This window comes from Chiroxiphia lanceolata, chromosome 3, assembly GCF_009829145.1.
Source record: "Chiroxiphia lanceolata isolate bChiLan1 chromosome 3, bChiLan1.pri, whole genome shotgun sequence".
NCBI lineage: Eukaryota > Metazoa > Chordata > Aves > Passeriformes > Pipridae > Chiroxiphia > Chiroxiphia lanceolata.
The window spans coordinates 8,165,183-8,193,158 of NC_045639.1; the positions used below are offsets into that span (position 1 = coordinate 8,165,183).

General features: G+C 51.0%; 1 protein-coding gene across 5 annotated transcripts; it reads left to right on the forward strand.

Annotated features, from left to right (window-relative positions):
• Positions 1-2,073: 2,073 nt before the first annotated feature.
• RRBP1 (ribosome binding protein 1) lies at positions 2,074-27,611 on the forward strand. Of its 5 annotated transcripts, none has more exons than XM_032683028.1 (23): positions 2,074-2,190; positions 8,231-8,929; positions 12,340-12,515; positions 12,737-12,859; positions 13,635-13,787; positions 14,111-14,229; positions 15,046-15,199; positions 16,836-16,974; positions 17,300-17,487; positions 17,625-17,662; positions 18,813-18,903; positions 19,553-19,645; positions 20,003-20,095; positions 20,199-20,279; positions 20,379-20,468; positions 20,862-20,954; positions 22,454-22,525; positions 22,704-22,799; positions 23,299-23,382; positions 25,560-25,643; positions 26,077-26,175; positions 26,655-26,798; positions 27,078-27,611. In XM_032683028.1, the coding sequence occupies exons 2-23, from the start codon at positions 8,251-8,253 to the stop codon at positions 27,114-27,116; spliced, it is 2,928 nt and encodes a 975-aa protein (XP_032538919.1). In that variant the 5' UTR covers positions 2,074-2,190; positions 8,231-8,250; the 3' UTR covers positions 27,117-27,611. The 5 variants fall into 5 exon arrangements, with proteins under 5 accessions (XP_032538919.1, XP_032538921.1, XP_032538922.1 ...); XM_032683030.1 differs by having other exon boundaries at positions 12,343-12,515; XM_032683031.1 differs by having other exon boundaries at positions 12,370-12,515.
• Positions 27,612-27,976: the final 365 nt, after the last annotated feature.

Below are 27,976 nucleotides of genomic sequence, written 5' to 3' on the forward strand. Positions count from 1 at the left end.
AACTGAACTAAAAAAACCACTTTCTAGCGGTGAAGATGACCATGAAAAATTGCCAGGACTTTGGATTTGGGCTGGATACTGCCTCTGGGCAGGAGTTGGGAAAATTAGTATTTAGGGAGAATGCCTTAGTTATGAAGTAAAAGCAAATTACACTGATAATATGTTATCCCAGTGGCCTGGATCAACAGCACAGTGCAAGAATCAGACAGAAACACCATGATGGGAGGTATACACTTGATATCTTAAAAATTGGGGTGAAAGACACAAGAATAGACCGACTGAGGATGCTGGGAGGACTGCTGTGGCGTGAGTCAGCTTCCAGCCATGTAGGGGTTAGCTGGTAAGCAGAGGGCAAGCAAGGGTTTCATATATCTGTCTACAGACCCGAAACAGAACTAAGGAAGGAGAAGAGGGAGCTGTCCTCTGAGAACATCTGTGCCATGGTGGTAGAGAACACCCAGGATCACATTCCAGCTCTGTCTGCCTGGGGTTTCACCTCATGCTGTGCATTTCCCCACAGACATGTCCCTTGCTCTGTCCTTGCTCTTGTTCCGTGCTGAAACAGACACTCAATTATTCATTTGGCTGGAGATTGTAAGAGTGAGCCCAGCTCCCCATGCCCCGGGTGCTTGGCTGGGGCACTGCATGCCAGTCCCTGCCCCAGCAAAAAATGAAGTAGATGGTGCTTTGCTAAGAGAGCTCAGAAGAGCCCAGTCCCATGTCTCTTATGTCCAGCAGGCATGAGAAAACAGCCCTAGCCCCCAAGGATGCTCATTGCAAGGCGGGTGGCTGGGAAGGGTGCCTGGCTGTAGCCAGGGAAACAGAGGTCTGCAGTGCTTAGGACTTCAGTGCTGTCCTGCATTCCTCCTTCAAAGTGCTTTGGTTTGGAGAAGGTCCTTGGTGAGTTTAATAAGCTGATGATCCTAGGTGGACTGGGGCAGAGCTGGATCCCAAACCGTTGTGCCTTTGCCTGGAGGCGTCATAGCCATCATCGGTCTTCCCAACCTAGGTCCAGGCCAAAGTGGTGAGCCCTGCCCTGCCCTGCCTACTTTGCCTACAGCCTATTGAAAAGCTTGTAGAAAACCCAAAAGAGCCTCCAAGTTCTCATTAGTGCTGAGAAGTATTTGTGCCTATTTCAGGTTCCTCTGCAGAAGCCATATGACCATAATTAGTTGAAATGTATCTCCATTAGCATATTTTTCCTCTTCTTCCATCACATCAGCCTGCATGAAAGAGTAAGTTATTCTCCCCTTGCCATTGTGTCAAGATGTACCAGGCTGTGGGCAGGACCTGCTGCCCTCCCCAGCCTGGCCTCAATAGCATGGCTTGTTCTCTGTGCAAGGGGCAAGGATCTGGTGGCAGCTGATGTAAATTGCAGGAACACCGCTGACAGCAGCCTCAGTTGCCACCCCCTGAGAAGGTCTGGCCACTGAAATACAATAACGTGCAGCATCTCCTGAGGATGCCCTTCTCCAATGGTTCAGCCTAATGGTTCTGATGTGAAACGAGCCACACAGAGGGCATGTACCGAGAGTTCAGCCACCATACGGAGTGGCACTGGCTATCGGGGGCACGGTTTTCTCCCTGTCCTGGGACCCACAAGCTGGTGGATGATGGACCAGTCCCAGCGCTGTTTACCCACACAGCATTTGCAAACCTTGAAAAAAAGGCTCCTGCCGGGAGCAGCCATCTTTCGGGTCCAATCTGCTTCAGTGGTGCCCACACCCAGCCCTTGAGGAGGGTCCCAGCGTGGAGCAGCACCCCCAATCCTTCCTGAGAAGTCCTCGAATTCCCCAACCATCCTCTTCCCGCTATGGCTCAGGGATGACGCTGACATCCTCAGCAAAGGCCGGCGGGCAGCCACCGCCTGCGCAGGCCGAACCCTGGCAGCTCAGCCCGGGGGCAAAGGTCCGCGGGGCTCCCCGGGCCCGGGGCGCTCGGTATCCCCTCCCCAGCCCACCTCCTCCCGACGCCCGCTCCAACCGTACGGCTCCGCGGCGGGCAGCGGCGAGGGAGAGACGGCGACCCCGCGCCCCCGCCCCGCCCCGTCCCGCCCCGCCACGCTGAGTGGGCCCCGCGGCGCGGAGCGGCGGGGCGGGACGCGGCGGCCGAGCCCGGCGAGACAGCGGCGGAAAGTGCCACGACTCCACACGTCTGCGGCAGCGAGGAGGGATCGCGACCCCAGTACGGGTGGGTAGGGGCAGCCCTTCCCTCAGCCCCTTCCCCTGCCACTTCTTCCACGACTCCTCTCCGTCTGCCCCGCGCTGCGAGCGGGACCCCCCGCCCGGCGCTTCCCCCATCCCCAGTAGCCAGCAGTCGTGGAGCGGGGTGAGGACCTCCCCCCCGACCTGCAGCCCCGCCGCTCCCGGCGCGGAGGGGTGTCCTGCGGGGAAGCAGGGCAGGGAGGAAGGTGGGATCCCGGGCTCGGGGTCCGGCCACGTCTGCAGAGGGCCGGGTAGATGAATGGCCCGCGGCGTGGCCAGGGCTGCGCGGAATGGCGGCGTGCGCAGTCGGGGAGCGGGGAGGCGAGGTCCGGGCCCCGCGCCGCCCTCGGCCCCCGAGCAGCGCCGGCCCTGCCCCAGCGCCGGCGCGATGACATGCATTAATCTGATAATCGCGGTTACAGAAGGTCACGGCGCTCGGGCCGTTGTCCTTGTTTATTTTTTTCTCTTAACTAAGCCCCCCTCAACAAAACTCTCCTGGCACCGGGAAACCCCCGGCAGTGCGGGGTCCCCGAGCTTTTGGAGAGTGGCGTCGACCCCATAGGCGGAGACCCCTCGCCCCCACCCTGGAGTCTTTCCAACCTGGACATCACCAGGCTTCCCGCGGGTCTGCCGACGGAATGCCCCACTCCTCGCCCGTTGGGGAAGCAGTCCAGGGGGAGAGCGTGTGCTGAACACGTGGCTGGACGCCACCGAGAAACCTCCACGCCTGGAATGTCAGCTCTACCCTTCACTGAAGCAATGACAGTGGCTTCTGCTCACCTGCATCATCGGGAAATGGCTGGAAGGAGTTGGGGCTACCTGGAAAGTGAGCCCCAAGGAGAAGCTGATGAGGGCCAGCTGCTTTGGGTCAGAGAGGGGAGAGAAAATTTTTAATAGCTTCCTCAGAGAGTAGTCAAACTGCAGCTGTATTATGGTTCTGTTATGCTCTTCTCCTAAATACATATGTGTGTGTGTGTATGTATATATATGTATATATATATGTATTTTCTGCCTGTTTTTTCACTCTGAGGCTTAGGAAGGGAGCTGGCAGCACTGCCAAGCACTGCTGGCAAGCACAAGCCAGCTGGCAGCTGGCTGCTGCTGCAAGAGCTAATGGAGCACTAAGACACGTTCAATTAAGTTGAGCTATAACTGTTGAGGATTGGCTAATCCGGAGTTGCTGTGTAGAGTAACACATGCTGCCGGGAGCCTGCAAGTGCACAGTCACACAGAAAATTTATTTAAACAGAGGCTGCTGGGGACGTGGGCAGGATCTGCTCGTTTTTAGTTTTCAATTTATTGCAGCAGGGCAGAGAGAAACTCTAGGAGAAGTATCTGGTGATTGTTTTTTATCTGCTGGCAGCGCTGTTGTTTCTCCTGCTGCTGGATTGCCTTGCTGTTCACAGGATTATGCCTCCCAGTTCCCTCTTCCTTGCCCTTTCCCTCCTTTTTTTAAATCTGCTGGAAAGAGAGCTGCAGGTGCTTAACATGTTGTCAGGCATTGCTGTGGGCTATGCAGAACCCATGTCTCTTTCCCTGCCCTCTGCCCCCTCATTACCTCTTGTGTATTGCTCTAACCTGAGATGCCACCTTGACACCATGGTGAAGCGCAAGTTTTGGGTTGCTAGAGGAACAGTGTCCTGCTTGCAAAGAGTGTCTTTTCTCAGCTGCCACACCTATCAAGACCAGGAGGAGAAAACATAGATTTTCCTTTGGCTGTGAAAAGAAATAAGGTTCCTGTAGTTACTGCACAACCTGTCTCTTCCTTTACTCCTGCCCACCTGACACTTGGCCTGGCTGATTTAAACCAGGGTTGGTGGAGGGCTGGGTCACAAAGATACTGAATTCCTATGGATTTCATGTGTGATTGCAGAGGGAAAGAAAGGCTGAATAGGTGGCAAGGTTCTAGCCTGGTTTTTGACTCTTAGCTGTCAGTGACAAATGTGACCACGAGACACTGAGCATGGCCCTGGTGCTGTCATGTCACGTGTCTGTGGGTTGGTTCATCCTGGAAGTTATTTGGTGCTCAAAAACCAGCAAGGCCGAGTCCTTTACTTTACTTGTTTAGCTTCCTGAAGGCAAGTTCGACTTTTGCTCAGGTCAAATAGAGGTGATAGCACATGCAGGGAGGCGAGGGAGGTCAGATCTCTTGGGCTGTTATCTGGGATGTTGGGAAATTTGATGGATAACAAGCAAAAGCCCCAGGAATGGAAGAGTTGGAGCACAGCATTTCGGCCGGCTCCTTTACGTGACAAAGCCAAGTGAAATACCAGTTGTCCAGCATATTCCTGTTCTTGTGGTGGTGAAAAACTTTATCTGGACAAGCTATTTTGGGAAGGGAGTTTGCACATGGAAATATTTGATGATTTCCATTGATTTGGCTGGGGAAGGAGCAGAGGATGATTCTGCTCAAAAACTTCATGGAGGCGTATGCGCTCAATGTTGCGCAATTTTTTGAGCATGGACTCTGGTAACTGGTGGTGTCTGTGCACCCCTTAGGCACAACCCTCTCCCAGAACAATCTGGGCGTCAGATTGAAAAATGCCATTGTGAGTGCAAAGTCCCATGGAGGACCAGAAGTTACAGAAGGGAGGATGCTGAAGTCTTCGAGCCTCTTCAAATTTTGGCTGTCAGACTGAACACGTGAGACTGCCCTTAGGCGTCTTCAAGCAGACAAGCAGTGGTACCTTTGGTGCCCTGTTTTGCCATGTCCTGGCTAAGGCTTTGTGCAGGTAGGAAGCAAGGAGGGCTTTCCCGCGGAAGGGCAAGGTGCGCGCACACCTGCCATGTTGCTTGTAAAGGGGACTGCTGTCTTGCTGTGCAAATCCAGGAGCAGACTTTCAGCACTTCAAAGGACAAAGGTGGCAAGGTCAGGAAATGCCACAGCAGAGCTTCACTCCTGATGCTAATGCTGTGGCATAAACGCTTCTTGCATCTATGCTTCGGTAAGTTCCCAGACAAAGACTTTTCTTTATCCCCAAAATGCCAAGGCCAGCCTATTTGATTTAAGTGTGTTGTGGTTGTGTACAGCCTGCTGCTGTCTTCACATCATTGGAGAGATAGGCTCTTCCCTGAACAAGCTGCTGAGCTAGTCGTGCCAAGTCTCGACCGCAGGAGGAACTCTACAGGTAGAACTTGCTCCTTGGAGTCAGCACTGGGTCTGACAGGACCAGCCCAGTGCTGCAGGCTGCAGGGCATTAGTGTTGAGACAGGACCAAAGTTTGCCATGATAGTGCTGCTGAGAGTGATTGCTGCCCAGTTGGCATCTCTCACTCTTCACTGTGGATATTCTCCTGGCACACCTGCACGGAGTTTCTCTGGTCCAGAGGTGGGAGCTTGGATGGCCCCTGAGAGTATCTCAGCTGCTTTAAGCATCTCAGCTGCTTTCAGGAGCTCTGGCTGCTGCCATGGCTCTTCTGCAGGTTCACAGCTCCTCTGTCTAGTGCTCTTGGCTGCTTTTTTCCGGTATTGGTTTGGAGAAGATTGTTGGGGTGGTTTTGTTCAGCTAGGGAGGACTTCAGCTCTAATCTGCATCCTTATCTCACCCTGACTGTAAAGCTGGAGAGGAGGCAAGGTACAGGCAGCTTTTACTGCAGCTGATGGGGCTGGGTAAGGGTGCTTGCAGGGGAGAGGGAGTGTGGGGCTTCTAGGGTTCATCCTTGGAAGGTGTGGGGCAGGCAGAGGGCTCCAGTGCTGTGTCCTTTCACCCATCCTCTGTAGTGGAGGTTTGGATTTTTCCCTCTATTCCCACCATTTTGAGGGTGGCAGTACCAGCTGGTGGGGTTGGAGTGCATTTGCCAGCATTGGGGATGCTCTTGCCCTAAGCTGAAGCAGCAGATTTTTATCTATATATGAAGCTGTGGCAGTGTAAGGTCAGGAAGGGTTTAATGTTACTGATGTGTTTGAGTTGCTGGGTGAGGAATGCAGGTTGCCTTGTTCTGCACCTAAAACAGCTCCTGGGTGCTTTGGTATAGCCGTAAGCCCAACACAAGATTGTGGGTATGTGTTCTCCAGCCCTACATTTTATTTACTGCCAGGGAGAGGAAATCCAAGTCCTTTTAATTCCGTGGGTTAGGAATAATCTGTCTGTTGGGATCATCCCAAAGCGATGCTACTAGTCAGAAGGCAGTGACTTAGCACCAGTTGTGCTGGGATAGAGTGGGCTCAGGCCATTTAAGTATGAAATGGCCAGGGTAGATGTGAAATAATGATGCCTGTAGTATCAGCTGGGATCTCGAGTGGTGCTGTGGGGTAGCAAATTGGCCCTGACAGGGAAAGCTGGTTCCAGCTGGTGCTGACAGCCCTCCTGCCTGGCAGCTTCTCTCTCCCGTTTTGCCTGGGATGTTTGGAGAGGTGGGCAGGGAGAACTGGGCTGCTGGTTAGAACATCCTTCCCTAGGTGTCCTTCTCCAGTGGGAGATGGGTGCTTTGCAGTTCCTTCCAGCTCTGCACCCTCTGGTCAGGTGTTGGAGGTGAGTTTTTCATTGCATTGTCCCCACCTTGCTGCAGGAGCAGCTTTGAACTGCAGACGCAGCTGCAAGTTCACTGCTCCAGGTGTTAGAAAGGAAGAGCCTCTGAGGTGTCTCCCTGCAATCACTGCAGTTTGAAAAGATGCTGATCTCCTTAGTTTTATTTTAATTTTTGCCTCCTCCCTTTCCAGCCCCTCCCTCTTTCCTCAACCCACAAAAGAGGAAATTTGATAATGACTACAGGTAAGCAGGATGAGAATTTCTGATACCCGAGGACTTTCTGCATTTTGCTCATTGTGTTTTGGGTCACAATGACGAGAAACCAGAGCCTTTGCAACTCCTGGAAAGTGCCCCTTTGTAGATTAACTGACACCATCATCTGGGAGCTCATGAGCCACCTTATTGCCACATGAAAGTGATGACCTGATGGATGAAACACATGCATTGGACAGCAGCAATTGGTTTTGAAACTAGGACAGGGTTCAATTAGCCATTAAGAAGAGTGGAGGTAATCGCATCTTTCTCCAGGTGTGGCTGCACCCTGCTTGCCAGATCTCAGACCAGGCAGTATGGTCTCTGTTGATGCTCCATGTGTTATACAGGTGGAGAAATTGGCGAGGAGGATGAGAATTGCCAGATGAGAAACCCCTGTGCCCGATTTTCTTGCCAGCTAATAGCAGAGGTGGAAAGAGAAGCACCATATCCAGTACTCCCTTTGCAAGTTTCACTTCTTCCTGCAGAAATCTCTTTGGAAGATGAATTAATTAATGACCAGGCTTGACTTCTTTTGTTAGCTTGAACTTAAGACTTTTACTGGTAAAAATGGTTGTGGCTTGATCCTGTGTGTGGTGGCCATGCACACAGCATTGTTGCTGGGGTGGTTCTCATCAGTCGGAGCTGGGAGCAGCTACCTAGTGGGATGCGGTCAATGTGCATCCTCCCTGCCAGGCTGGGCAGAAGTAAGCAGTGCCACAGGGTGCAGGTGGCAAAGAGAGAAGGGAAGGGCTGCTGCAAAGCTGGAGAAAACTCTCCTGTACATAATTTCTCCTTCCAGGGGGATATTTTATTTCAAAGCTGAGACCTGGATATGCATCTGGGTTCAATGAGAAAGCCAGTTGCTCCAGGAAAAGCCCAGATCTTGGCCAACCTGCACCAAACAGTCTGAAAGTGGGCTCTCTTACTGCTGCAGGTATTGCCTAGGGTCATGCAAAACCATCCCGTTGGACATGGAATGAGGCTTGTGGCTGTCTCTGATTGCATCCCTGTTTTTTAATTCCTCCTCTTTGATTCTTCTGGAGGTCGCTGCAGCCAGTGGAGTTCAATCACTGGGGTACAACCGGACTGCTGTGCATGGGCAATGCAACAGAGGAGCACAAACTTGGGGGTGTGTAGGCAGGTCACCTTCAGTTGTGTGAATCTTGACTGTTTGTCTTTTCAGTGCACAGTGCCATTTGGAGGCACAAACGTCCATGTGAAACTCCCTGCTCAGGGAGGCCATTGCATTTCTTTCCTCCGCCACACCCGCCCCACTCCTATCTGTTGTTCTGGTGTCTTGCAGGCACAGAAGAATAAGGCAGGATGGATGTGTATGACCCTCAGACGCTGGGTGTTGTGGTCTTCGGAGGTTTTATGGTGATATCAGCCATTGGGATCTTCCTGGTGTCCACCTTCTCCATGAAGGAGACATCTTATGAGGAAGCCTTGGCCAAGCAACGCAAAGAGCTTGAGAAGACCCAGCAGCAGAAAATGGAGAAGAAGAAAAAAGAGAAATCTGTTGAGAAGAAAGGAAAAGCAAAGAAAAAGGAAGAGAAACCTAATGGAAAGATCCCAGAGCAGCAGATGACTCAGGAAGTGACAGACCCTCCCAAAGATGTGGTTCTTGAAGCTGCTGTGGTGCCTGAGCCTTTAACAGTGGAGTTTCCAATTGCAACAGTGTCAGTTGTCCCCCAGGAAAAGGAGAAACCTGTTCTGTCACCTAAGGAGAAGAGGAAGAAGGAGAAGAAGGTGGCAAAGGTAGAGCCTGCTTCTAGCCTGATGTTGGCTTCATCTCCTGTCAGTGTCCCCAGAAGTTCTCCTGTCCTGGAGGTGATGCCTAAGGAGGTGCCTGTTGTGGCTGTGCCACCAGTTGGCACACAGCAAAGTGCTCCTGTCAACCCTGTCACCATCAAGAAAACCGATGCTCTTCCGACCCATGAGGAGCAGAAGCATGATGGACCTGTCAAGAAGAAGGCTGCATCCAAGAAGAAGAGTGAGCCAGGTAAGGCCAAATTCCTCTTCGTATATCCCCATCGAGTAAGCCGCCAGGGTATCTTGATGCTGTTAAAACAGGTCTGTCCCATTCTGAGATCTCTTCATTCTTGACCCCATGGCCTGGGGGTTGGAACTAGAAGATCTTTAAGGTCCCTTCCCCAAATCATTCTATGATTTTGTGATTCTTCAGCACTGGTAACAGGACAGCTGTAGAAAGGCTGTCTCTGATGAGATGGGCCATGTGCACCTTGGGATAGGTGGACTAAAAAAGCCTATACTGGACTATCATTCTCTCTGGGGGGAAGTAAAGTTGAAGTCAAGAGTTTATTGACTTATTTTCACTCTGCAATGTGTTGCCTCCTGATCAGGTACCTCTAGTTGGTGTTTAGCTCCTTGGTCCTGCACACAGGTTGGAGAGTTACAGGTTCTTTTTGGATTTGCTGTTGTGTTGTGGGTCTCAGCAGATCTGCACATGGGAATGAACAGGAGGTGCATGTACCCATCGTGGAGAGGGACAGCTGCCAAGGTGCTGGACATCTGGGTGGAAAGCCAAGATGAGGTGTTTTCCCCACACACCCGTGATTATTAAAAGCACAGAGGATCTGTACCACAGTTCTACGTGGAATTGGGTCACTGCTAGAGTTTCCTTGTTCTTCAGTGGAGGTGAAAAAGGATTCTTCAAGGAGAGAGAATTGATGGGATTTTATACTGCAGGGGATTGATCATAGGGTAATTAGAAGGAAATTACTTTGGATATGTCACAGGGAAGGGAAAACTTGCCCATCATCAATCATGCCTCACTTGATTGACTCGGAGATAGAAGAGATTAAAAGAGGTGGTCCTGAACTCTCCAGCTTATAAATAGGTGTAGGGAGGGGGAAATCAGCTCTGTAGCTGGATTCTTACCTCTCATTGTACCAATGGGAACAGTTTGGGATTTATTTTTGGCGCTAAAAATATGCATGCTTTCAGACCTGTAGAAGTGTTCCCATGTGGACACATGGGAGAAATCTCTCGGGTGTTCTCAAAGATGTGATGTGGTGTTTCATTTCTTTATTTACAAAAAAACCCCAACAAACCCCAAAAAACCTACCAAATAAAACCACATCCCTTCTTGCTAACCTTTTGCAGCATGTACAAACCTAGGTTGCGGTGTAACCTGGCAGTTTCCACATCCACATATTGGAAGAGAACCTGTTTCTCAGCAGGACATTTGCAGCTGCTGGTTTATAAGATTGGGTTAAAACCCTTGTATCTGCTCTTCTGAGGAAAGAGTTTTAGTAAAGGCCATCTCCACATAGTGATGTAGTTTGAAAGGATTTGAGAAACTGCTTCTGGAGGGTATTGCAGTGATGATGTTGGGAAAACTAAAGGTGACTGGTTTATTGTGTGCATCCATGGATGCACTTCTCTTAACACTGGAATACATGGATGCACTGAAAAACGTGGCCCTAAATCCAAGCTGTAACAGCTAAGAGAGTGTGAATGGGAAATGAAATTCTAGCATTTGTTAAGATCGGAGTTTTTCTGGCTGCTTCAGACATAGATTCCCTTGGGGATGAAGTGCCAATCCTGCATGTCCTAAAAGCCAAGAGTGTTGTCTTAGCTGGTCCTGTGGGATTTTTCAAAGGAAAGCTCTCAGCAGTATTTGCACCCTGAAGCTGACTGCAGTTTGACCAAGGTCTTGTGGGCAGCCTTTGGCAAGCTGTGGTCTCTCCTCTTCAAAGGCAAAAGCAACAAATTATCCTGTGGCAGATAACAATTGGTGTTCAAAGTGTTCAAAGACACATGCTCAGCACTGAAACAGATGGCAAACCTGACGAGAGCAGCTTGTGGTATTTTTCTCTTGTGTATTTTGTTTCACCTAAGTCCCCTTGGGTGGAAGAAGTGGCTCTTCAGAGCCCTTGTCCTGCTGTGCTTTCCCATGGCAGCTTTGCCACATGGCTGGTTCTTGTTTCGTTGCTTCCTCAGCAAGGCACAAGGTTTTCGACTCTTTACGTGGGCTCAGTGTCAGCATAGGCTTCCTTGTGCCACAGCTTGGCAGGCTGCCCAGGCTCTGCGTGCCATCCGCAAGATGGGGTTTGCATTGTGCCTGCCTTTGCAAGGCTTCATTGCATGACACTACTGGGAGATGGGCAGAGTTTTGCTTTGTGTGGGTCCCTCCACCCAGTGGGACTGAGCCAGGGAATGCGATGTGCTGTCCTGCATCCATGCAGTTGCCAACCTGAGTAAAGTGTGAGCCAAGCGTTGGGCCCTGGTTGCACTGCTGGGAAGTGGCTGTGGCTGGTGAGACAAACTCTGCTGCTGCCAGGGTTAGTGCTGCCATATCAGAAGCCAGGAGGGCTTCTGGTAGCCAGAAGCCGGGAGCGGCTCTGCCACTCTGGTGCTGTGGTGGGTTGACTGTGGCTGGCTGCCAGAAGCCCACCCAGCTGTACTCTCACGCCTCAACAGGATGGGGAAAAAATAAGAAGAGGAAGCTCATGAGTCAAGATAAAGACAGGGAGATCACTTAGCAATTACTGTCACTGGCAAAACAGACTCGACTTGCAGAAAACTGATTTATTTCCAATTAAAATAGATCAGAACAAAGACAAAATTAAAACAATACTTTCCCCCCCTACCCTCACTCCCAGGCTCAACTTCACTCCTTCCCTTCTGACTTCTCTAACTCCCCTCCCTGAGTGGTGCAGGGGGATGGAGACTGTGATCAGTTAATAATAGCCCTTTCCATAGCTCCTTCCTCCTCACAGCTTTCCCTGCTCCAGTATGAGGCCTTCCATGGGCTGTAGTCCTTCAGGATGAACCTGCACCAGCATAGGCTCCTCTCTGGGGGCTGCAGAAGAAACTCTGCTCCAACACAGTGTGGTAACTCCTAAACCACTGCCCACCACCCTTTATCCATTGTGACCATGTGCATGTTCTACAACAGCATTATGGTCCCTGATGCTTCTTGGCTTTCCCAGGTTAGCAGAGGGGTAGGGGAAGGGTTGGAGTCATGTTTTACCCCTAGCAAAGAGCTGGAGCAAACTTGCCTGGTGAAAGATGGGATGCATTCTGCATCACTGCCACCACTGCATGGGGTGACATCCTTCAGCAAGGTTGTATTGTGGTGCAGTCCAGCTTCTAATGCCCAACAATCTGTGCTCCCTGGCGTTGACAAAGCATACCCAGCTCCTGCTGAGAAACAGTTTGTTGGTGGGTGATAGGAGTGTGCTGGGACCAGTAGCAGAGCCAGGCAGAGGTAGCAGCTGGCTCAAGAAGCACATGTGTGGTATCATCTCCAGCACTTTTCATACTGCTTTCACTTAGAGAAGCATCAAACATGACTGTGGAAATCTGGGTGGTTGATGGTTTGACATGGCAGTTGTGGGGTTGAAGCCAACTGAAATGATACTATATCTCTGCATCTGTCCCCAGCAGTCCCAACCCCTCCTCTCTCCTCCCTAGCACCTACGGATTCAGATGGGCCCCTCTACCTGCCCTACAAGACACTCATGTCCACTGTCAGCAGCATGGTGTTCAGTGAGGGTGAGGCCCAGCAGCTCATCGAGATCTTGACGGAGAAAATGGGCATCATGGACACCTGGCACACGGTAGGGCTACCAGTGCCATTGTGACCACCTTCTGCCAGGGCTCTGCCGAGTCTCAGAAGGTGGGAGGGGAGGGAAGACACCCCAGTTTTGGGCAGGCTGGCCCCTTGTAGACCAGACCTGAATTCTCCCCTGGAGCAGAGAGCAGAATCTTGTGTGTGTGCAGAGGAGGGTATGGGTCTGAAGGTGGTCATCCCCTCTGATGTGCCACTCCATGCTGGCAGGCCACTCAGAAGGGTGACCCGGTTGCTGTCCTGAAACGCCAGCTGGAAGAGAAGGAGAAGCAACTCTCAGCCGAGCAGGAGGATGCAGCTGCTGCCAGAAACAAGCTGCGGGAGCTGAGCAAGGTAAGCACTGTGCGGCTCTCCTGGCATCCCTGGGGTGGGCTGTGTTCATGATGGCTCACCATAAGCCTGCTACTCTCCACATCTCATCCCCCTTGCAGGTGAAGCCCTGGGGCTCTTTGGGCTCTTCACCTGTTTGCTGTTTTCTTCCCCAAAAGGGGAGGAGATCCCCACCAGCCCGAAGAACTGCAGGGTAGTGCCCTTTGGCAACCATAAGGGAAACAGGGGAAAACCCTTCCCTTAAGAGATTGCAGCTTTCTTCTGCTTCAGGGAGAAAAGCAAATCCCTTCTCATCTCTGCCCAGATCCCCTGAGCTGAGAAGGTGCCTTTGTAAGGAGCAGGATCCTATCTACAGTGCCCTTTCCTTACTCAGACCCCTGCCTCCACCTCTTTTGGGTGTTGAAAGCAGAACAGACCCCCACCATGCTGAACTTGGTGGCTGGCAAGTTCCATCTGTATAATTTTCCTGCTTTGTCCCAAATGTTATGTGATGTTATTGATCCTGGGGGAGGGAGGTGGGTAGGGAATAAAATTCCAGGCTGTCTTACTCCTTTCTCTTAGCTGGCCCAATATGGAACAACAGTGGCATCCAGTGGCCACAGAGCCCAAAACAAAATGCAGGAGGAAGTGTAAGTGCTAAACATACCTGGGCACGGGGGCACCAGTGAAAGTGCTAAACTTTTTAGTCTTCTGAGCTAGGAGGCCACTGGTTTTGCATCCCCTTAAAATGGGGAAACCCATACTCTGAGAACTAACTGGGTGACTTCTTTGCTCGAAGGACCTGGCAGCCGAGCGGGCCAAGGCGGCGGCTGCAGAGGGCAAGCTGAAGGAGCAGCTGCTGACCCGTGAGCGGGAGATCGCGGCAGTGCAGGCACGCATGCAGGCCAGCTACCAGGACCATGTCAACGAAACGCAGCAGCTCCAGGTCAAGGTGAGCCCCATGCTGTGCTCTGAAGCTTCCTCCTTTGTCTGCCAGGTGGCTTCTGGTGCCAGATGTGTGGTCTTTGGGAGAAGACTGAGCTGTGTGAAGGGACAAGAGCCTCTGGGGGGGCGAGATCCTGTGATGTTCCTGGACCATGGTGGTCGAGGGAAAAGAGGCTCATGGAGCAATCTCATGGGATGTCATGTCCCTGGGGGCTGTCAGCATCAGTAGACACCCTCCGGCTTTGCCAGTCCCTCTTGCTCATCTCATGGGCTTCAACAAGGACAGTGAAGTGGCCAGTGGTGGCATTAACCCCTGTTGGGCTCCTCTAGATCCGGACCCTGCAGGAACAGCTGGAGAATGGCCCCAACACACAGCTGGCTCGCCTGCAGCAGGAGAATTCCATCCTGAGGGACGCCCTCAACCAGGCCACCAGCCAAATGGAAAGCAAGTAAGGCTGGAGTTAGGGGCAGAACCTGGGACTGCCCTCTGGCAAACCCTGGGGTTGGCTGACCATCGGGCATGGCCACCCCCTTTCTCAAAGGTGCTTCTACAGGCACCCCAACTAGCTGGAGGTAGAGGAGGTAATGAGGGAGGAAGAGCTTGCCAAATGACTTTTGGGGGGCTACCAGGGGAAACAAGGATGTTCTTCCCAAATGGATGGGTGGGGGGATCCGTCTCTGCGTCGGGGTCACCTGTGCTGATGCTAGAGCCAACAGGCACTGGAGGTGGGAGAGGGGACCAGAAGGCACTGTGGCACTATTCCCCCATAGGGAAGCTCATACTCTCATACTACAGCATTGAGAAGAAATGCAGCTGGCTCTTTGATGGGAGTGATGCTGCAGAGAACAGAGACCAGCCCAGTGTGTGCAGAAAAAAAAGGAGCTAGGTAGAAGAATTTCACACTCCTTTTTGTAGGAAGTCTGAAATGACTGGTGATTAACAGAGGTCAAATAATTACAGAGCAGACTCCAGCTGCTTGTAGTACTTCCTCTTGTGTCTGGGTAAGACAGATCCTCATGTCCTCTACTTCATAAGAAAGGAATGTCTCCCCTGACTGAAATGCAGCTTTTCTAAAGTGATTTGACAGCTCTTTCAGACTCTTCCCTGAAGGACCAGGCATGTCCTAGAAATAGGCAAGCAAAACTGTTGAGGTGTTTCAAGTCCTGTATGATGCCCACAGAAGGATGTGTTCCCCCCTAAGCAACATCCGAGAGGCTTGAGTGGCCCTTGAGTGGCTAAAATAACCCTGCTTCTGTTGATGCAGGCAAAATGCTGAGCTGGCCAAGTTACGGCAGGAATGCAACAAGCTGATGAGAGAGCTGTCTGAGAAATCAGAGGTGCTGCAGCAAGAGGAGCAGCAGAGGAAGAGCTGGGAGATCAAAGCGGCGGCTTTGGAGAAGCAGAACAAGCAGCTGCAGGTCAGGCAGGCGCCAGCAAACCCGCTCCCCTCACAGAGATGGGCAGGTGGCTAACTTGCATGGGATCTGTGGACTTGGCCACGGGAGGAGCTAGGAGGGAGATGAATGTCCATGTTTGGGAAAGAAGCTGCCTTGCAGGCTTCCTAATTGCTTTCTCCCCCATTAGTTTGTCACATTCAGTGTGCGCCTTGCACACCAGTGTGATGCCTTGCATGATGAGCAGAGCCCAGGGAGCATGATCTTGAAGCCCTTCTTCTATGGGTGCTCTCTTGAAACTCAGATGTTTTTAACCCTATTGTTCTCCCTCCCTGGTGCAGGAGATAGAGCTTGTGGCTTTTTTTGTTGTGGCTGGGTCTGGGGTGTTTAGGGGTGTTAAAAGGACACCTCCCAAGTAGACCTCTGAGCACACAGTGGTATGTTGCAGGCAGCCAGGCTGTACTCACATGTACTCACATCTTCGGGAGGGGTTAACAGTGCTCTTGCTGGGATGCTGCTGAAGTGGATGCTGGGACCATTAATCCCAGGGTAGCAGAGTAAGGAATGTGATATGTCCCTCGGGCATGTGCTGTGGTCTCTGAATTGCTCTGGCTTCTTTAGGAAGGGGCTGTGGTGAAGGAGACCTTTGTCTTCACATACCAAAATAGTTTTGTAGAGGTGTTCCTATAACAAGGGTCCTTTGATATCCTTGCTTTTATTTTTTTCTGTGCACATCTCTTTTTAGTGGGCTGCATTTGGCCCCAGCTGCTTTTGCAGGCAAGGGGGATGATGTGGACATGCAGCTGGTGTGAAGGCAGAAGCCACCTTCCTGGCTCAAAACACTAGCTCCTAGACATGCTTTTAGGAGAACTTCTCCAGAACTTCTGTCAGCTTGCTGCAACACCTTGATACTAATTAAATAAATCATACTACCTGGAAGACTTTGAAGTCAAGGACGTGTTTAAAATGCGGGGGAGAATGTAACACAGTAACACCTAGATCTCTGAGCTGAGAATACAGAGTCAAATCCTCAAAAAACAGAGAAGTCCTGCTTTCTTGGTGCGCTGGAAGCATTACTTGGACAGAGACCATCCTGCTGGTTTACCTTTCTCTGTCCCCTCGATGCAAAACAATGTTTCTCCATCTGCAAGGGTGCAATCTGTACCTGCAGAGCTGTGTCATCCTTCTCCCCTGCCTTCCCCCTCAAAATGCCTGTCTTGGCCAGGCCTCTTCCTTGCTGCTTTCTAAGATGGAAAAAAAAAGTATTCCCTGGCCCAAACCACACAGAAAATTCCTCCATGTGTGGAAACGTGTGGTTGGGTGTCTCTGTCCTGTTAAGCACCTCTCTCTGCTGGGCTGGGGCAGTGTGTTTGGACCGGGGTTTTAAGAGGTTTTTCAGAGCTTAGGTTTCTAGAGGGGAGGGTGGTCTTGACCCAGAACCAAGACATTTGGGTATTGTCTGCTTCCCAGTTTGAGGGCTAGCAAATGACAAAATGTGAGCACGAGGCAAGATGCATCATGCACAGGGGGAATGTGGGGAAAGGATGATTTAAATCCCCTAAAGTATGGCTTAAAAATAACATTATGTGACATGTGGAGCTTTGCTTCAAATTGCCTGGGGTATCTGTTACACTATGGGAAACCTCTTCCTACCATGCAGGCTTCCCAACAGGAGGTGGAGGTAATGCTGCAGAAGAGGCTGGATGAAGTCAGTGATGAACTCCGCAAAACCCAGACCAGCTACAAAAGCTTGTTAGCAGACGCAGAAAAGGCCAAAGGACAGCAGCAGAGCATTGCTGGTGAGGAACTGGGATTGGCATGGGGAGAGCTTTGGGGCAGACTGGGAGCTTTCAGAGCTGGGTGCTTGGTGGAGCTGGTCCAATTTAGGCTGCCTAGTATTGATGTGAGCAAGATATGGGCTGGTCCATAGTTCTATCCTAGGATGTTACTCCAGTGCCTCTCTCCTGTGCTGTCCTGTGTCCCTGCCTCCCCTTTCTGTGCCTTCTAAAAGCATCCACAGCCAAGGCTTCTTTGGCTAAGATTCTGCTTGGGCAGGGCAGGGTGGGGAGTCTCCAGGTTTGTTTGCATCTACCCTACCATGTTTCTCATCCTTTCCTCCAACAGAGCTGCAGGCCAAGCTGCTGAGCTCCGAAGCAGAGGTTAAAAGTAAGTTGCTGGAGTTGGACAATGTGAAAGGGAAACTGCAGGATGCCAGTTTGGACAATACGAAGCTTCTGGAGAGGATCAAATCCATTGAAGCTCTGCTGGAGGCAGGCCAGATGAGTGGGGCAGAAAAAGACAGAGACTTGCAGGTTATGTGCTCATTTAATTGGGGTGGGAGGAAGGGAGTGGGTTATGCTGCTTACACAGTGCCTCTGGAATGCCAGAGAAAGGATTGACCTGCATCATGTGCCATGGGCAGGTAACAGAAGTGCTTTCTCTCTTCCAGGCAGCCAATGAAGCAGAAATGAAGCAGCTGCGGTCAAGGTGGGTCTGGCTGCACATGGAGACTGCTATGGCACCTCCAGCTTGCTGTCTGTGTGCCCCAGACTTCCTCAAGCACTGAGCCTGTGGGTGAGGGCTTCCTGCCTTCCAGTCAGGCTTGGGGACTGACAAGCTGGGAAATCAAGGTCAATCCTGACCAATAGTGCTGTTTAAAATATTTATTGGCTCTAGCACTGCCCCCAAGTAACAGCCAGTCCATTCTGAAGTGGGACTGAATTGCTGGCAAGCACATGGATTCTGACTAGTCTTACAGAATAGGAGGTTCTGGTGGTGTTGGTCCTGGGTATGGAATGTCTCTGATCCAAATCCCTGCTCAAGGCTGGGCTAACCAGAGTAAGCTTTTTGAAAATATTTCCAGGTATCTCCAAGGATGGAGATTCACCACTTCTCTGGGTCCCTGTTCCAGTATTTGATAACCTCTTCCCCAACCCCTGGTGCAGAAAGGTTTCCTGGCATTTAAATGAAGTTTACAACTTGTTCACAACTTGTGCCTTTTGCTCCTTGTCCATGTGCTGGGCACCTCTGAGAAGGCTCAGGCTTTGCAATGGGGGCAGGATTTCTCAGCTGCCCGCATTGCCAGCAAACATCCAGCATTCCTATAAAGGAATGCAGTGGTTCAGTTGTCCTGGGACGCCAAGAGACTTACATAGTTCTTGTCAAGGATCTGAACCTTCCTTGGTTTGCTCAAGCTGAGGGTCCCTTCAGGGCAGATGTGGGATCTGTGGAAGTGGAGGGACGATGCAGGCTCTCTGGTGTCTAGTTGGCAGCCCTGATTTATGGTTACTCAGAACACTAGGATGATACTTCCAAAATGCAGAGCTGTGGGCTACCTCAGCCTAACAAGCTGTGGGTAGGAGCAATCTCAGTTTTGGCTTTTGGATCACTTTTCTTCTTCCTCTTTTAGTGTGTGTACAGCCAGACAGCTAATTGCTTTTTTGTTATTGCTCATAAGATGGTAGAAAACTAGATCCTACTCCGGTATTGCATTGGCTGTGGTTTTCAGTCCTGCTCCCTCTCCATCCTGCTGTATGTAGATCCCGGAGCAGACCGGGATAGGAAGGGCTATCTCAGGAGCTTGCTACCCAGGAGGGAGATGGATCCTGAGACTCACTCCTGCATCCTGCCATTCCAGACTCCAGGAGAACACAAACCAGCTTTCATCTTTGGAAAGGGAAGCCACAGAGCTGCGAGAGGCAGTGGAGCAACAAAAGATGAAAAACAATGTACGTGAGTGAACAACAGTCTGTCATAGTCATCTACTGATGGCTCTCTGGTGCAATCAGAGGCTCTTCCAGCCCCACAGAGCACTGGAGGCGTTGCCTTGTCTGCTGAAGAGCAGGAAACACCCCGGTGGCCTGTGTAGCTGGAGCTGATGTGCTGTAGCAGGTGATGGGCTCCCGGGGTAATATGTCTGTCCCCTGTTCTCTTGGGAGGTTTAGGACCTGGTAAGCCAGAGAGATTCTATGTGGCAGGGCCAAGGCAATCCTTGAGCAGGCTCCCTCATGTCTCACTGCTCCTGCGCTCCTTCTCCCTCTACTGTAAAGTGGTATTGGTTAGGTGGAGGCCACTTTACATCCCTCCACTTGGCCTGTGTCTTCTCCAGGCAGAGGGTGCTTGTGGAGCTCCTGCCCCCTTCCAGCTCTGCCCTGCTCTTTCAAGGCCACTTCCTGAGCGATGCGGTGCATCAAAGCTTCTGTGAAGATGGAGGGAAAAGGGATGCATGTGGGCAGTGGGATGGAAGACTCTTGAACAAACCGATGGACTGCTGCCGAGTTTCCTAAGTGCAGGCTTTGAAATCCTCCTCAGTGCCAACAAGCAAGTTTGTGACCTTTGGCATGAATTGTGGCTTATTGCCCTCTGTGGTCTCCGCAGGACCTTCGCGAAAAGAACTGGAAAGCAATGGAAGCATTGACCATGGTGGAGAAGGTGTGCGAGGAAAAACTACTTGCTGCTACAAAAGCAAAGGTGAGCCTGGCATTTTTCTCTGGCAGTGATGCTGGTGTTGGAACAGAAGCCACTAGACATGCTTGCCCTTGGGTTGCCTGCCTCCTCTTAGGAGCAGTGCTGATCCAACCCTCCTGCCAGCTTCTCCAAAGTTTGTCTTGAGGGCTGGGTATCCCTGCTTCCTGTTATGGCTGGGGAACCAAGTAGATGGGTGAACTGGAAGTGATGTTTTCATAGTTCCTGGTGTCAGCAGTTTTCTGTGTTGACTGGTTTCCTGTGCTGGCTCACCCCTGTAGGCACAGAAAAGCAGGAGCAGTGTTGGCAGCCTGGCTGACAGGTGCCCAAGACCTCCATCCCATGACAATTTGTCTCTTACAGGAAGAGCTGGCTCAACAGCTGAATGCATTCCAGACACGAACTAAGCAGACTCTGCTCTCTGCCCTTCCTGGAGTTACTCTGTCCTCACAGCAGGTGGGCACAGGTTTTCTCAGACCCTCACAGAGCCTCCACCACATGGGAAGGAGAGATGTCTAAGCATCCTCTTTCTTCCTTGTTCTTTTTATTTCAAACTCAGGATTATGATACATGGCTACAAGAGTTTACGGAGAAGACTATGCGTGTGCTAAAGCAGCAAGTGACTACAACAGAGCCCCTGGTAAGTGAAGGGGCTGGAAAGTGGAGGGATGAGGAAGTGCTGGAGGGTCATGTGTTTCTTTTCCTCACTTCTCTCACTCTCCCCTCCCTCTCTTTTTAGGATTCAGCTCTTAAATTGAAAGAGGCAGTGGAAACACAAAGCACTTTACAAGCAGAATGTGAGCAGTATAGAACTATCCTCGCAGAGACAGTAAGTTGCTGCCCTTTGTGCTGTGTTGGCCTTCCACTGGAAATACCTCTTGAGATGTCTCCTGGCAGCCCAGGCTGCCCATAAGCTCAGTGTGGGCATCCCTTGGTATGTTGGGGGGGCTACCATGTGGAAGACTATTTGTCACTGAGACAGAGGATTAGGAGAAATGTAGTTTCTAGAGCTCTTCTTCAGCCTAATTGTGTTGGAAACCTTCCTGGTGGTGATGGGATGTGGCACAGATGAGCAGGGTGGTCGAGCCAGAATAGGAATTAGGAGCCTCCAGCCCCACCTGAGGCATCTAATTCTTTTTCTTGGAGAGGCTTTGCGTATGCCAGGGCTTCCAGCCCTGACGCTGCTCAGGTTAGCTGGGCTCAGCTGAGACTTTGCCAACAGGAAAGGATGCTGCGAAACCTGCAAAAGAGTGTGGAGGAGGAGGAGAAGGTCTGGAAAGCAAAGCTCACAGCCTCTGAAGAGGAGCTCCAAAAGGTGCGTTTGCAGCATACCTGGGTTTGTTGTTCCTGGAGCTGGACTTCCAGGAGAAGGGGGGCTGTTGGCAAAAATCAGTTGGTGACCCTAAGTGTTCCTGCCAACTTTGAACCTCACAACATGGGGACTTTCTCTTCTCCCCAAATATACTCCTCCTGTCACCAAAACAGCTGCCAAAAATCCCACCTCATGCAGAATCTGCACCTGTCTTCCTCCCAGATCCCACATCTCTGCCTGGTGTGTGCCTAGACCCTGTCAGTGGAGCTGCAGGAATGGCTTCAGCTCCTCGGTTCAGGCATGATAGTTGTGACTATGTTGCCTCTTCAGTAATCCAAGCTCTGATGCTTGGAAATCAGGCTGGGCCCTCGTGGTTGGGCACTTGCTAGGTGGGAGGAGAGCACATGCAGGGCCCTTCAACTCATTTGCTGGAGCACTTGGCTTGCTCTCAAAACATGGATTGACCTTGGCACTTGTTGAGCCTTGAGAAAGGAGCTGAGGTCCAAGTCACGTACTGCATATAGTTTAGGGTCCAGCTGTCTGTCTAGCTCTGGGTACTGCTCTTCCTAGTTAAAAAGCCAGCCAGCAGCTGCCAGAGAGCTGCTGTTGCACAAGGGGTTGGTGGGGAGCATGTTCCATGAGCTCTTGTGACTTGGTTGGCATCTGGGAAAACTTGGCTGGCCATGCATTTTCTGCAAAGCAGACTGATGTTATCTCCTCCCTCTTGAATGCAGAACTGAGAGGAAGCTATTTTCCATGGTCTGCCTCTCCCCTTCCATCAGATGGGGTTTTGAAGTTAACTGGGACTGCAGGGAGGTGGAGGAGCTCTTGTACAAGAGATCTTTGATTTCTCAGCCTGTCACTGGCTCCTGGAGCACCAGTGCTGCTGAGGGCTGGTGTAGGATTGCAGAAGATGACGTGGCTGTTGGTGGTGTATGTGATGAGATGAATGTCTGGTGGCTAGAGCAGTTCCAGAGCAGTCCTGCCTCTCAGTGGAGAAGAGATGAATTCCTCCTTTCAAAAAATTTCAGCGTTTGTGGAGTCCTCTTCAAAAATCAAACCGGGTTTAAATGCAAACCCCATGCTTTTTTGGAAGATTGGCTTCTCATAATAGTGAAGTCCATGACACCTCATTGGAAAGTCTACCTTGCTGCTTCCAAACTAAAGAGCGCTTTCAGTAGGAAACTTGTGCAGAGTCTGGTGTCAGCTTCTTGGGTGTTGAAACCTGACTGTAGCCAGCTGAATTCCTGCAGGCAAAAGGTATTACTTTGCTCCACGACTTACGGCCTGGGCATGTTGAACTCATCCTCCCTTGGAAGAAGAGCTCCTTCTCTTCAGGCTGCAGAGCTCCACTTTGGCATCAGGTCTCTTTCACACTTGGGTACAGGATGAAGTGGGAGAGATGGAAATGAAACATCAGCCAGTTTTTGATTGAACCAGAGGTGCTCACTGTCCACATGAGATGCTGTTCACTGACCTTCGCTGATGCTTTCTGCTTTTAGTCACACTTCCAGCTGAAATCCCTTGAAGCCATGGTGGAGAAGTTGAAAGCAGATCTGCAGAACACAGATCAGGTGAGGTTTTTGGGGTACAGGAGAAGGTGTCTGCACAGGTGCCAGGCAGATAGATGCTTTGCTTGGGTTGAGTCTGGTTCCATTGCCATGGGGAAGGCAGACTTTGACCATGGGATATTTGGGATGTGTTGGATCTCAAACAATCAACCTCTTCCTGCTTTTGTCTCTTTTATTCCAGCTAAAGGAATACACCTCTCTTCTGGAAATGCAACTGGAAAATCACTTGCAAACAGCCAGCTCTGAACGTCAAAACTACACAAAAGAAGTTGAAGTTGTAAGTGTGGTGGCTGTTACCTTCTTAACCACATTTTTCTTCTAACCCTGACTTACCACCCATGCACATTTTGAGGATTTGAGGAGTGCCCTGGGGATCTGGGATGGAAGATCACTGGGATGCAGATCACTGGGATGCAGATCACTGTCCCAGTGATCTGCAGCTTTGCAAAGCAGAAGAAAACAGGTGGAGGTAATTACTCCAGTCTGGGTTGTAGACACTGAAAGTCGGGAGATCCATGGACAAAGTGATGGGTCAGGGAGATCTGTATGGAGATGCTGTGCACTGCTTCTCGGTAGCCTGTGTGATTTCTGTGGCTCAGGTGAGATGGAGCTGTCTCATGGCCATCTCTGTGAGCTGTGATGTTATCACAGCACGTGATAACATCATGACCTCTTTCGGAAGATGTTGCATCATAAAAATGCTTCCTTGGGCCAACGGGTTCCAAAAACAAGTGCATAAAAGGACTTTTTTTTTCCTTTCTGTTCCTCCTGAACAGTTGAGGCAGCTCTTATCAGAGTCCCAGGAGCAGCTGGAGGCAGCAAAGACTGAAACGCAGAAGCAGAGCAAGGAGCTGGCACTGGTGAGGAGGGGTCCCCAGAGGTGCCCTGGTGGCATCTCAATGCTCTGCCTGGGGTTGGTTTGCAAAGCCAGCTGTGGGACTAGCACCCTTCCTGTGGGTTCAGGGAGGAGAGGAAGGCACAGGGGAGGAAGTGCTGCCAGGCACTAGACTTCCAGAGGGGATGTTTGAGACACAGGAGGAGATTTTTATTTTTCTGTCTTTTCTCTCATGATGGGGGTGGGAAGAAAGGGAGAGCAGCAAGGCTTGTGCAAGCTGGTATGTAGCAGAACCCAACTGCCCCACCACTGGACACTGGTTACCCCAACACCACCCTGGGGCAGGGGTTTGAGTGCCTTAAGCATCCATCCATCCACCTCTGGATGGAGGACTGAGATTGTGCAACCCATGTGTACGGGTCAGTTTCTGCAGGTAAGTGGTAGGGAGAGAACTGAGATATAGGGCCAAGAGAGCTAGCAGACCTGCCAAAACCATGAGGGCTCTAGTTTTTAAATCTGTACTTTGTGAACCATTGGGAGTTTGTTTTCATGGTGCTGCTCACCCATTCTTGAGTGCTGACTCTTCCCAGCCTCACATCCACTACTGTCTAGCTCGCTCAGCGAGCTAATGCACCCCCTTGTTCCCAGGGGGATGTGGCATGGGATCATCATTAGCCTTAATCTCATTAGATGGGCAGGCAGTTGTAAGTGTGGAACACACTTGTGTTCATCCAGCAACTTTCCCTTCTGGCCAAAGCACACTGTCAGCTTGCAGCTTGGCTGCCACTGCTGGTGTGATGCAGGATGGAGACCTGGTGGTAAATGGAGTGTGTGGGGGTTAGTTGGGGGGGCAGGCAGTGTTCAAGTAACTGCCTTCCCAGGCATCTCAGCTGTGATCCATGGCAAAATGGGACCTGCCACCCTGCCTTGATTTATTTAATACCTTGACTGTGTTAGTGCAAACCCTCAAGCAGTGATTCTAAACACAGGTGCCAAGGGATCGAAGCAGAGCAGATGAGGCGTGAGTGTGTGTTCTGCACCCCTCGGAGCTGTTGTGCCTCAGGCTACTCAGGTTAGGTACCACTGTCCTGCACGTAGCAGAAACTGAGATGATTTTCCAAACATTTCAGCTTGTGTGAAAGCAAAAAAGCTGGCAGGCTTTATCTGTAGGTTCTTGTGAGTCGTGTAAAGGCTGCAGCACAGAGATGTGTAATTGAGCCAGGCTTGCTGGTCCTCCCTCCAGGTCAGGCAGCAGTTGAGTGAGATGAAGAGCCATGTACAGGATGGAGAAGTAGTGAGGTTACAAGCTGACCCAAGTGAGCCTGCACCCCTCAAGGTTAGGATGGTGAGACCACTGCCTGTGGAGGCACTGACCCTTAAGCATCCTGTCTCACCATCTCTAACTGCATGGAGAACTGCACATGGCTTTGCTTGGGGCTGTCGTGGCTGTGTTGTCTCCTGTGCCATGTGTTGGGGAAAAGCTAGCCCCCTATCCCTTCAAACATGTGTCTTGTTCCCACTGGGAACATACCACCAACTGGCTTTCACCAGGTTGTTCCCCTTGGGAGCCCTCCATCATGGCATCAGGCTGGCAAGATTTGAGGGGGATGCAGGCAGGGCATGCTGCAAGCCCTTGGGCCAGCATTACCATGTGACAATGCCCTGTTGGGTTTGGGGCTTGGGTCTCCTTGGAGGAAGGGGACACCCCAACAAAGTTGTACCAGGATCCCTTCCCAGCTGGTGGGCATTACGATTACAGAGGCTCCATAAATTGCTGGAGCTGGGCTGAAGGTATTAGCAGTGGCTGTTCCCTTTCAGGCTGACACCTCTTGCCAGTAGCAGTGCTGCCACAAGTTGGGCTCTGTCTTTCTCCTGTAATCCTGTTAACTGTGAAGCCTTCTCCCAGGCATGGGGACCTGCCAGGCAGGTCCTTCCCTATGGGGTGCCTCTCATCCCATGTCCCAGCTGCTGAGGAGCAAGCAAAATTTGGCACTGCAAAGCCAAGCCCCAGGCATCAGTATCCTCCCAGCTCTTGTGCTGAGGAGGGATGCTGGTACCTATTGCCCTTTGATGTCCTAGGGAAAGCTTCCATTTTTATTTCTTCTGTCTAAGCCCAGCTTTCTTGGTGATGTCCCTGCTAGCTCATTTCTTGAGTAATTTTAAAATTTTATTTCTGAGCGTTTTCCCCTTTTCTCAACACAGCTGAAAACCCAGCTGGAGCAAAACAAAATGCTGGTGGAGAAGGAGCAAGTGCTGCGGCAAAAGCTGGCACGGGAGCTAGAGGAGGTAGGTGTGGGCAAGGAGGATACAAAGGTTTGCAAAGCCTTTATGGGTTCCCGGCTATTAAAGAAGCCCAAGAATTAATTTGAAGGTTTTTCCCCATCACTGTCTGCATTCCCTTACAGCAGCATGTGGCAACACTCGCCCTTCACAGTGCCCCTCTCCCAGTCCCCCCATGTCTTGCCAGCTCTTTGCCTTGAGGGTTAAGGGCTCTAGCTGGGTTTCATGCTGCTCCTGGCGAGAAACACCATCTTCCTGGTGGAAGCTGGATCAGCAGAAGCAATGCACTAGGTTCAGTGTCCAGCTGACGGCGGCTGTACAACCTAACTCTTTACCAAGGGCACACCCACAGGGGACTCAGGTTGTACAGAGCATGATGTGGGACGTGCCTGCCACTGTTGGCTTCTGTGCTTACTGAGTAGTATGTGTCCCCCTCCAGGCCCAGAGCTCGGCACGCACATTGCAAGCAGAGCTGGAAAAACTGAGACTGACTGAAAACGCAGCAGCTTCGGACATGGAGGAGGCCCAGCATCTCAAGGTGATTTGGCTGTGCCAGGACAGCAAAAGTCATGTTCAAGCATGATTTATCATTTCTGAGGAGGGTGGGGCAAGATCGATGGTTACCCTGCAGGGAGGTGGCTGAGAGCTCCACCATGGCTGAAGGACAGCAGGCTGCAAGTCACAGCCACTGCATCCATCTTGGCCAAGATAAGTGCGATGCCCTGAGCAAACACTCTCACAGCCTGGGCTTTTCATGTACTGGGTTACTGTCCAGTTACCATGAGGTCTCAGCCCATGGCATCTCCAGATTAGATGCCAGAGTGAGCTTGTAACTGGTCATCACCAGGGATGATGCCTGGTCTCTCTGCTGAGGAGGGAACTGGGTGCTCCTCTGGCTTGTGGCTACTGAGGCAGCTTGATGCAGACCTGAGGTGACCTGGGATGTTTTGGAAGGGGGAAGGTCACCAGATGTAAAAGAGAGGCTCAGGCAGATGCCTTCTTTTGACTCCCATGTAGGAAAGACTTGACAAAGAAAAAAAATTAACAAAGGACCTGGGTCAGGCAGCAGCTAAACTACAGGAGCTACTGAAGGTTGCCCAGGACCAACTGGCCAAAGAGAGAGAAACTGTGAAGAGATTGAAAGAACAGCTTCAGGAAACGGTACTTGTTGGTGGCCATGGCCATCCGTCCCCTTGACACTGGTGGAGGCCCCAGGGAAGTGTACATCAGGCAGTGTTTTAAAAATGGAGGCAAGAAATGATGCCAGAAATGATTTGGTTGGATTTTGGGAAGCCCTGGGACCACGTGAGATTATGCTCATGGTTCTCCCTGCCCAAAAGGCAGGACTAGGCCTATTTGTGAAATGCTTTGGGGCTTGAGCTGCCATGAGAATAAGGATGAGATACAGTTGAGTAACCCACCTCTTTTTTCCTTCTCCAGGGGAAAGAGGACAGTTCAAAGGAAGGGACTTCAGTTTGACGAGTCTGCAACCTAGACCTTACCATTCAACTTACCAAAATGCCTTACACATTCCTAAAAATAAAAATATGTGCTAAATTCACTGTAGATAAGAGATTTTACAAGCCATTAGTGACCCAAAACCTAGTTTTGAAACTTAAAATATATAAAAAAACCCCCAAAAAACAGTAAACACTGCAGTTTGTAAGAAAATCTTCATACTGTTTGTACAACTCTTTGTTTCCCAGGGAGCCTCTCTGGCAATGCCAGGGCAAGCGCTGGGGCTTCACCTTCCTTGTTGCAGCAGAATCCACAAATATGTGCAAAAGGGAAGACTGTGTTTGTACATCAACTGGTGCAATTCTATATTTTTTCCTTTTTTTTTTTTTTTTTTCCTGAGTGAAAGGAGTGTGGAAGTAAGACCCACCACGGAAGGATGCCGCTCTTTGATGGGTGGCTTTTGGCACGTATCCTTTTTTTGTATTTCTGGGTGTTGATGCAATTAAAATGACGTAGTGAAAAGAGCTTGTCCTTTCTTTATTTTTCTGGGGTTATGTCTGTGTTGGTTTTTTGTGTCTTTTTTAAGTTTGCAAGCCAGGTAGGTCTTTTGGGTCACTGAAGGACTCCGCTTTGGGCAGGAGTCTTTATTCCCACCCTTCCTTGCTTTGTCACAAAAGCCATCCCCTCTGTTTTCGATCCACTACAAGCAGAGGAAACTGTGTGTTTTCATGCTGGCGGTACAGGGCTGGGTTCCCTGTCTGGGGGTTTGGCAGAGGGATTGCCACCCTTGCCATGGTGGCAGGGGCATGGGGGCAGCCCAGGCTGCTCCCTGGCTGTGTGGTCATGCTGAGGTGGGGATGGGCATGACGAGGTGAGCAATG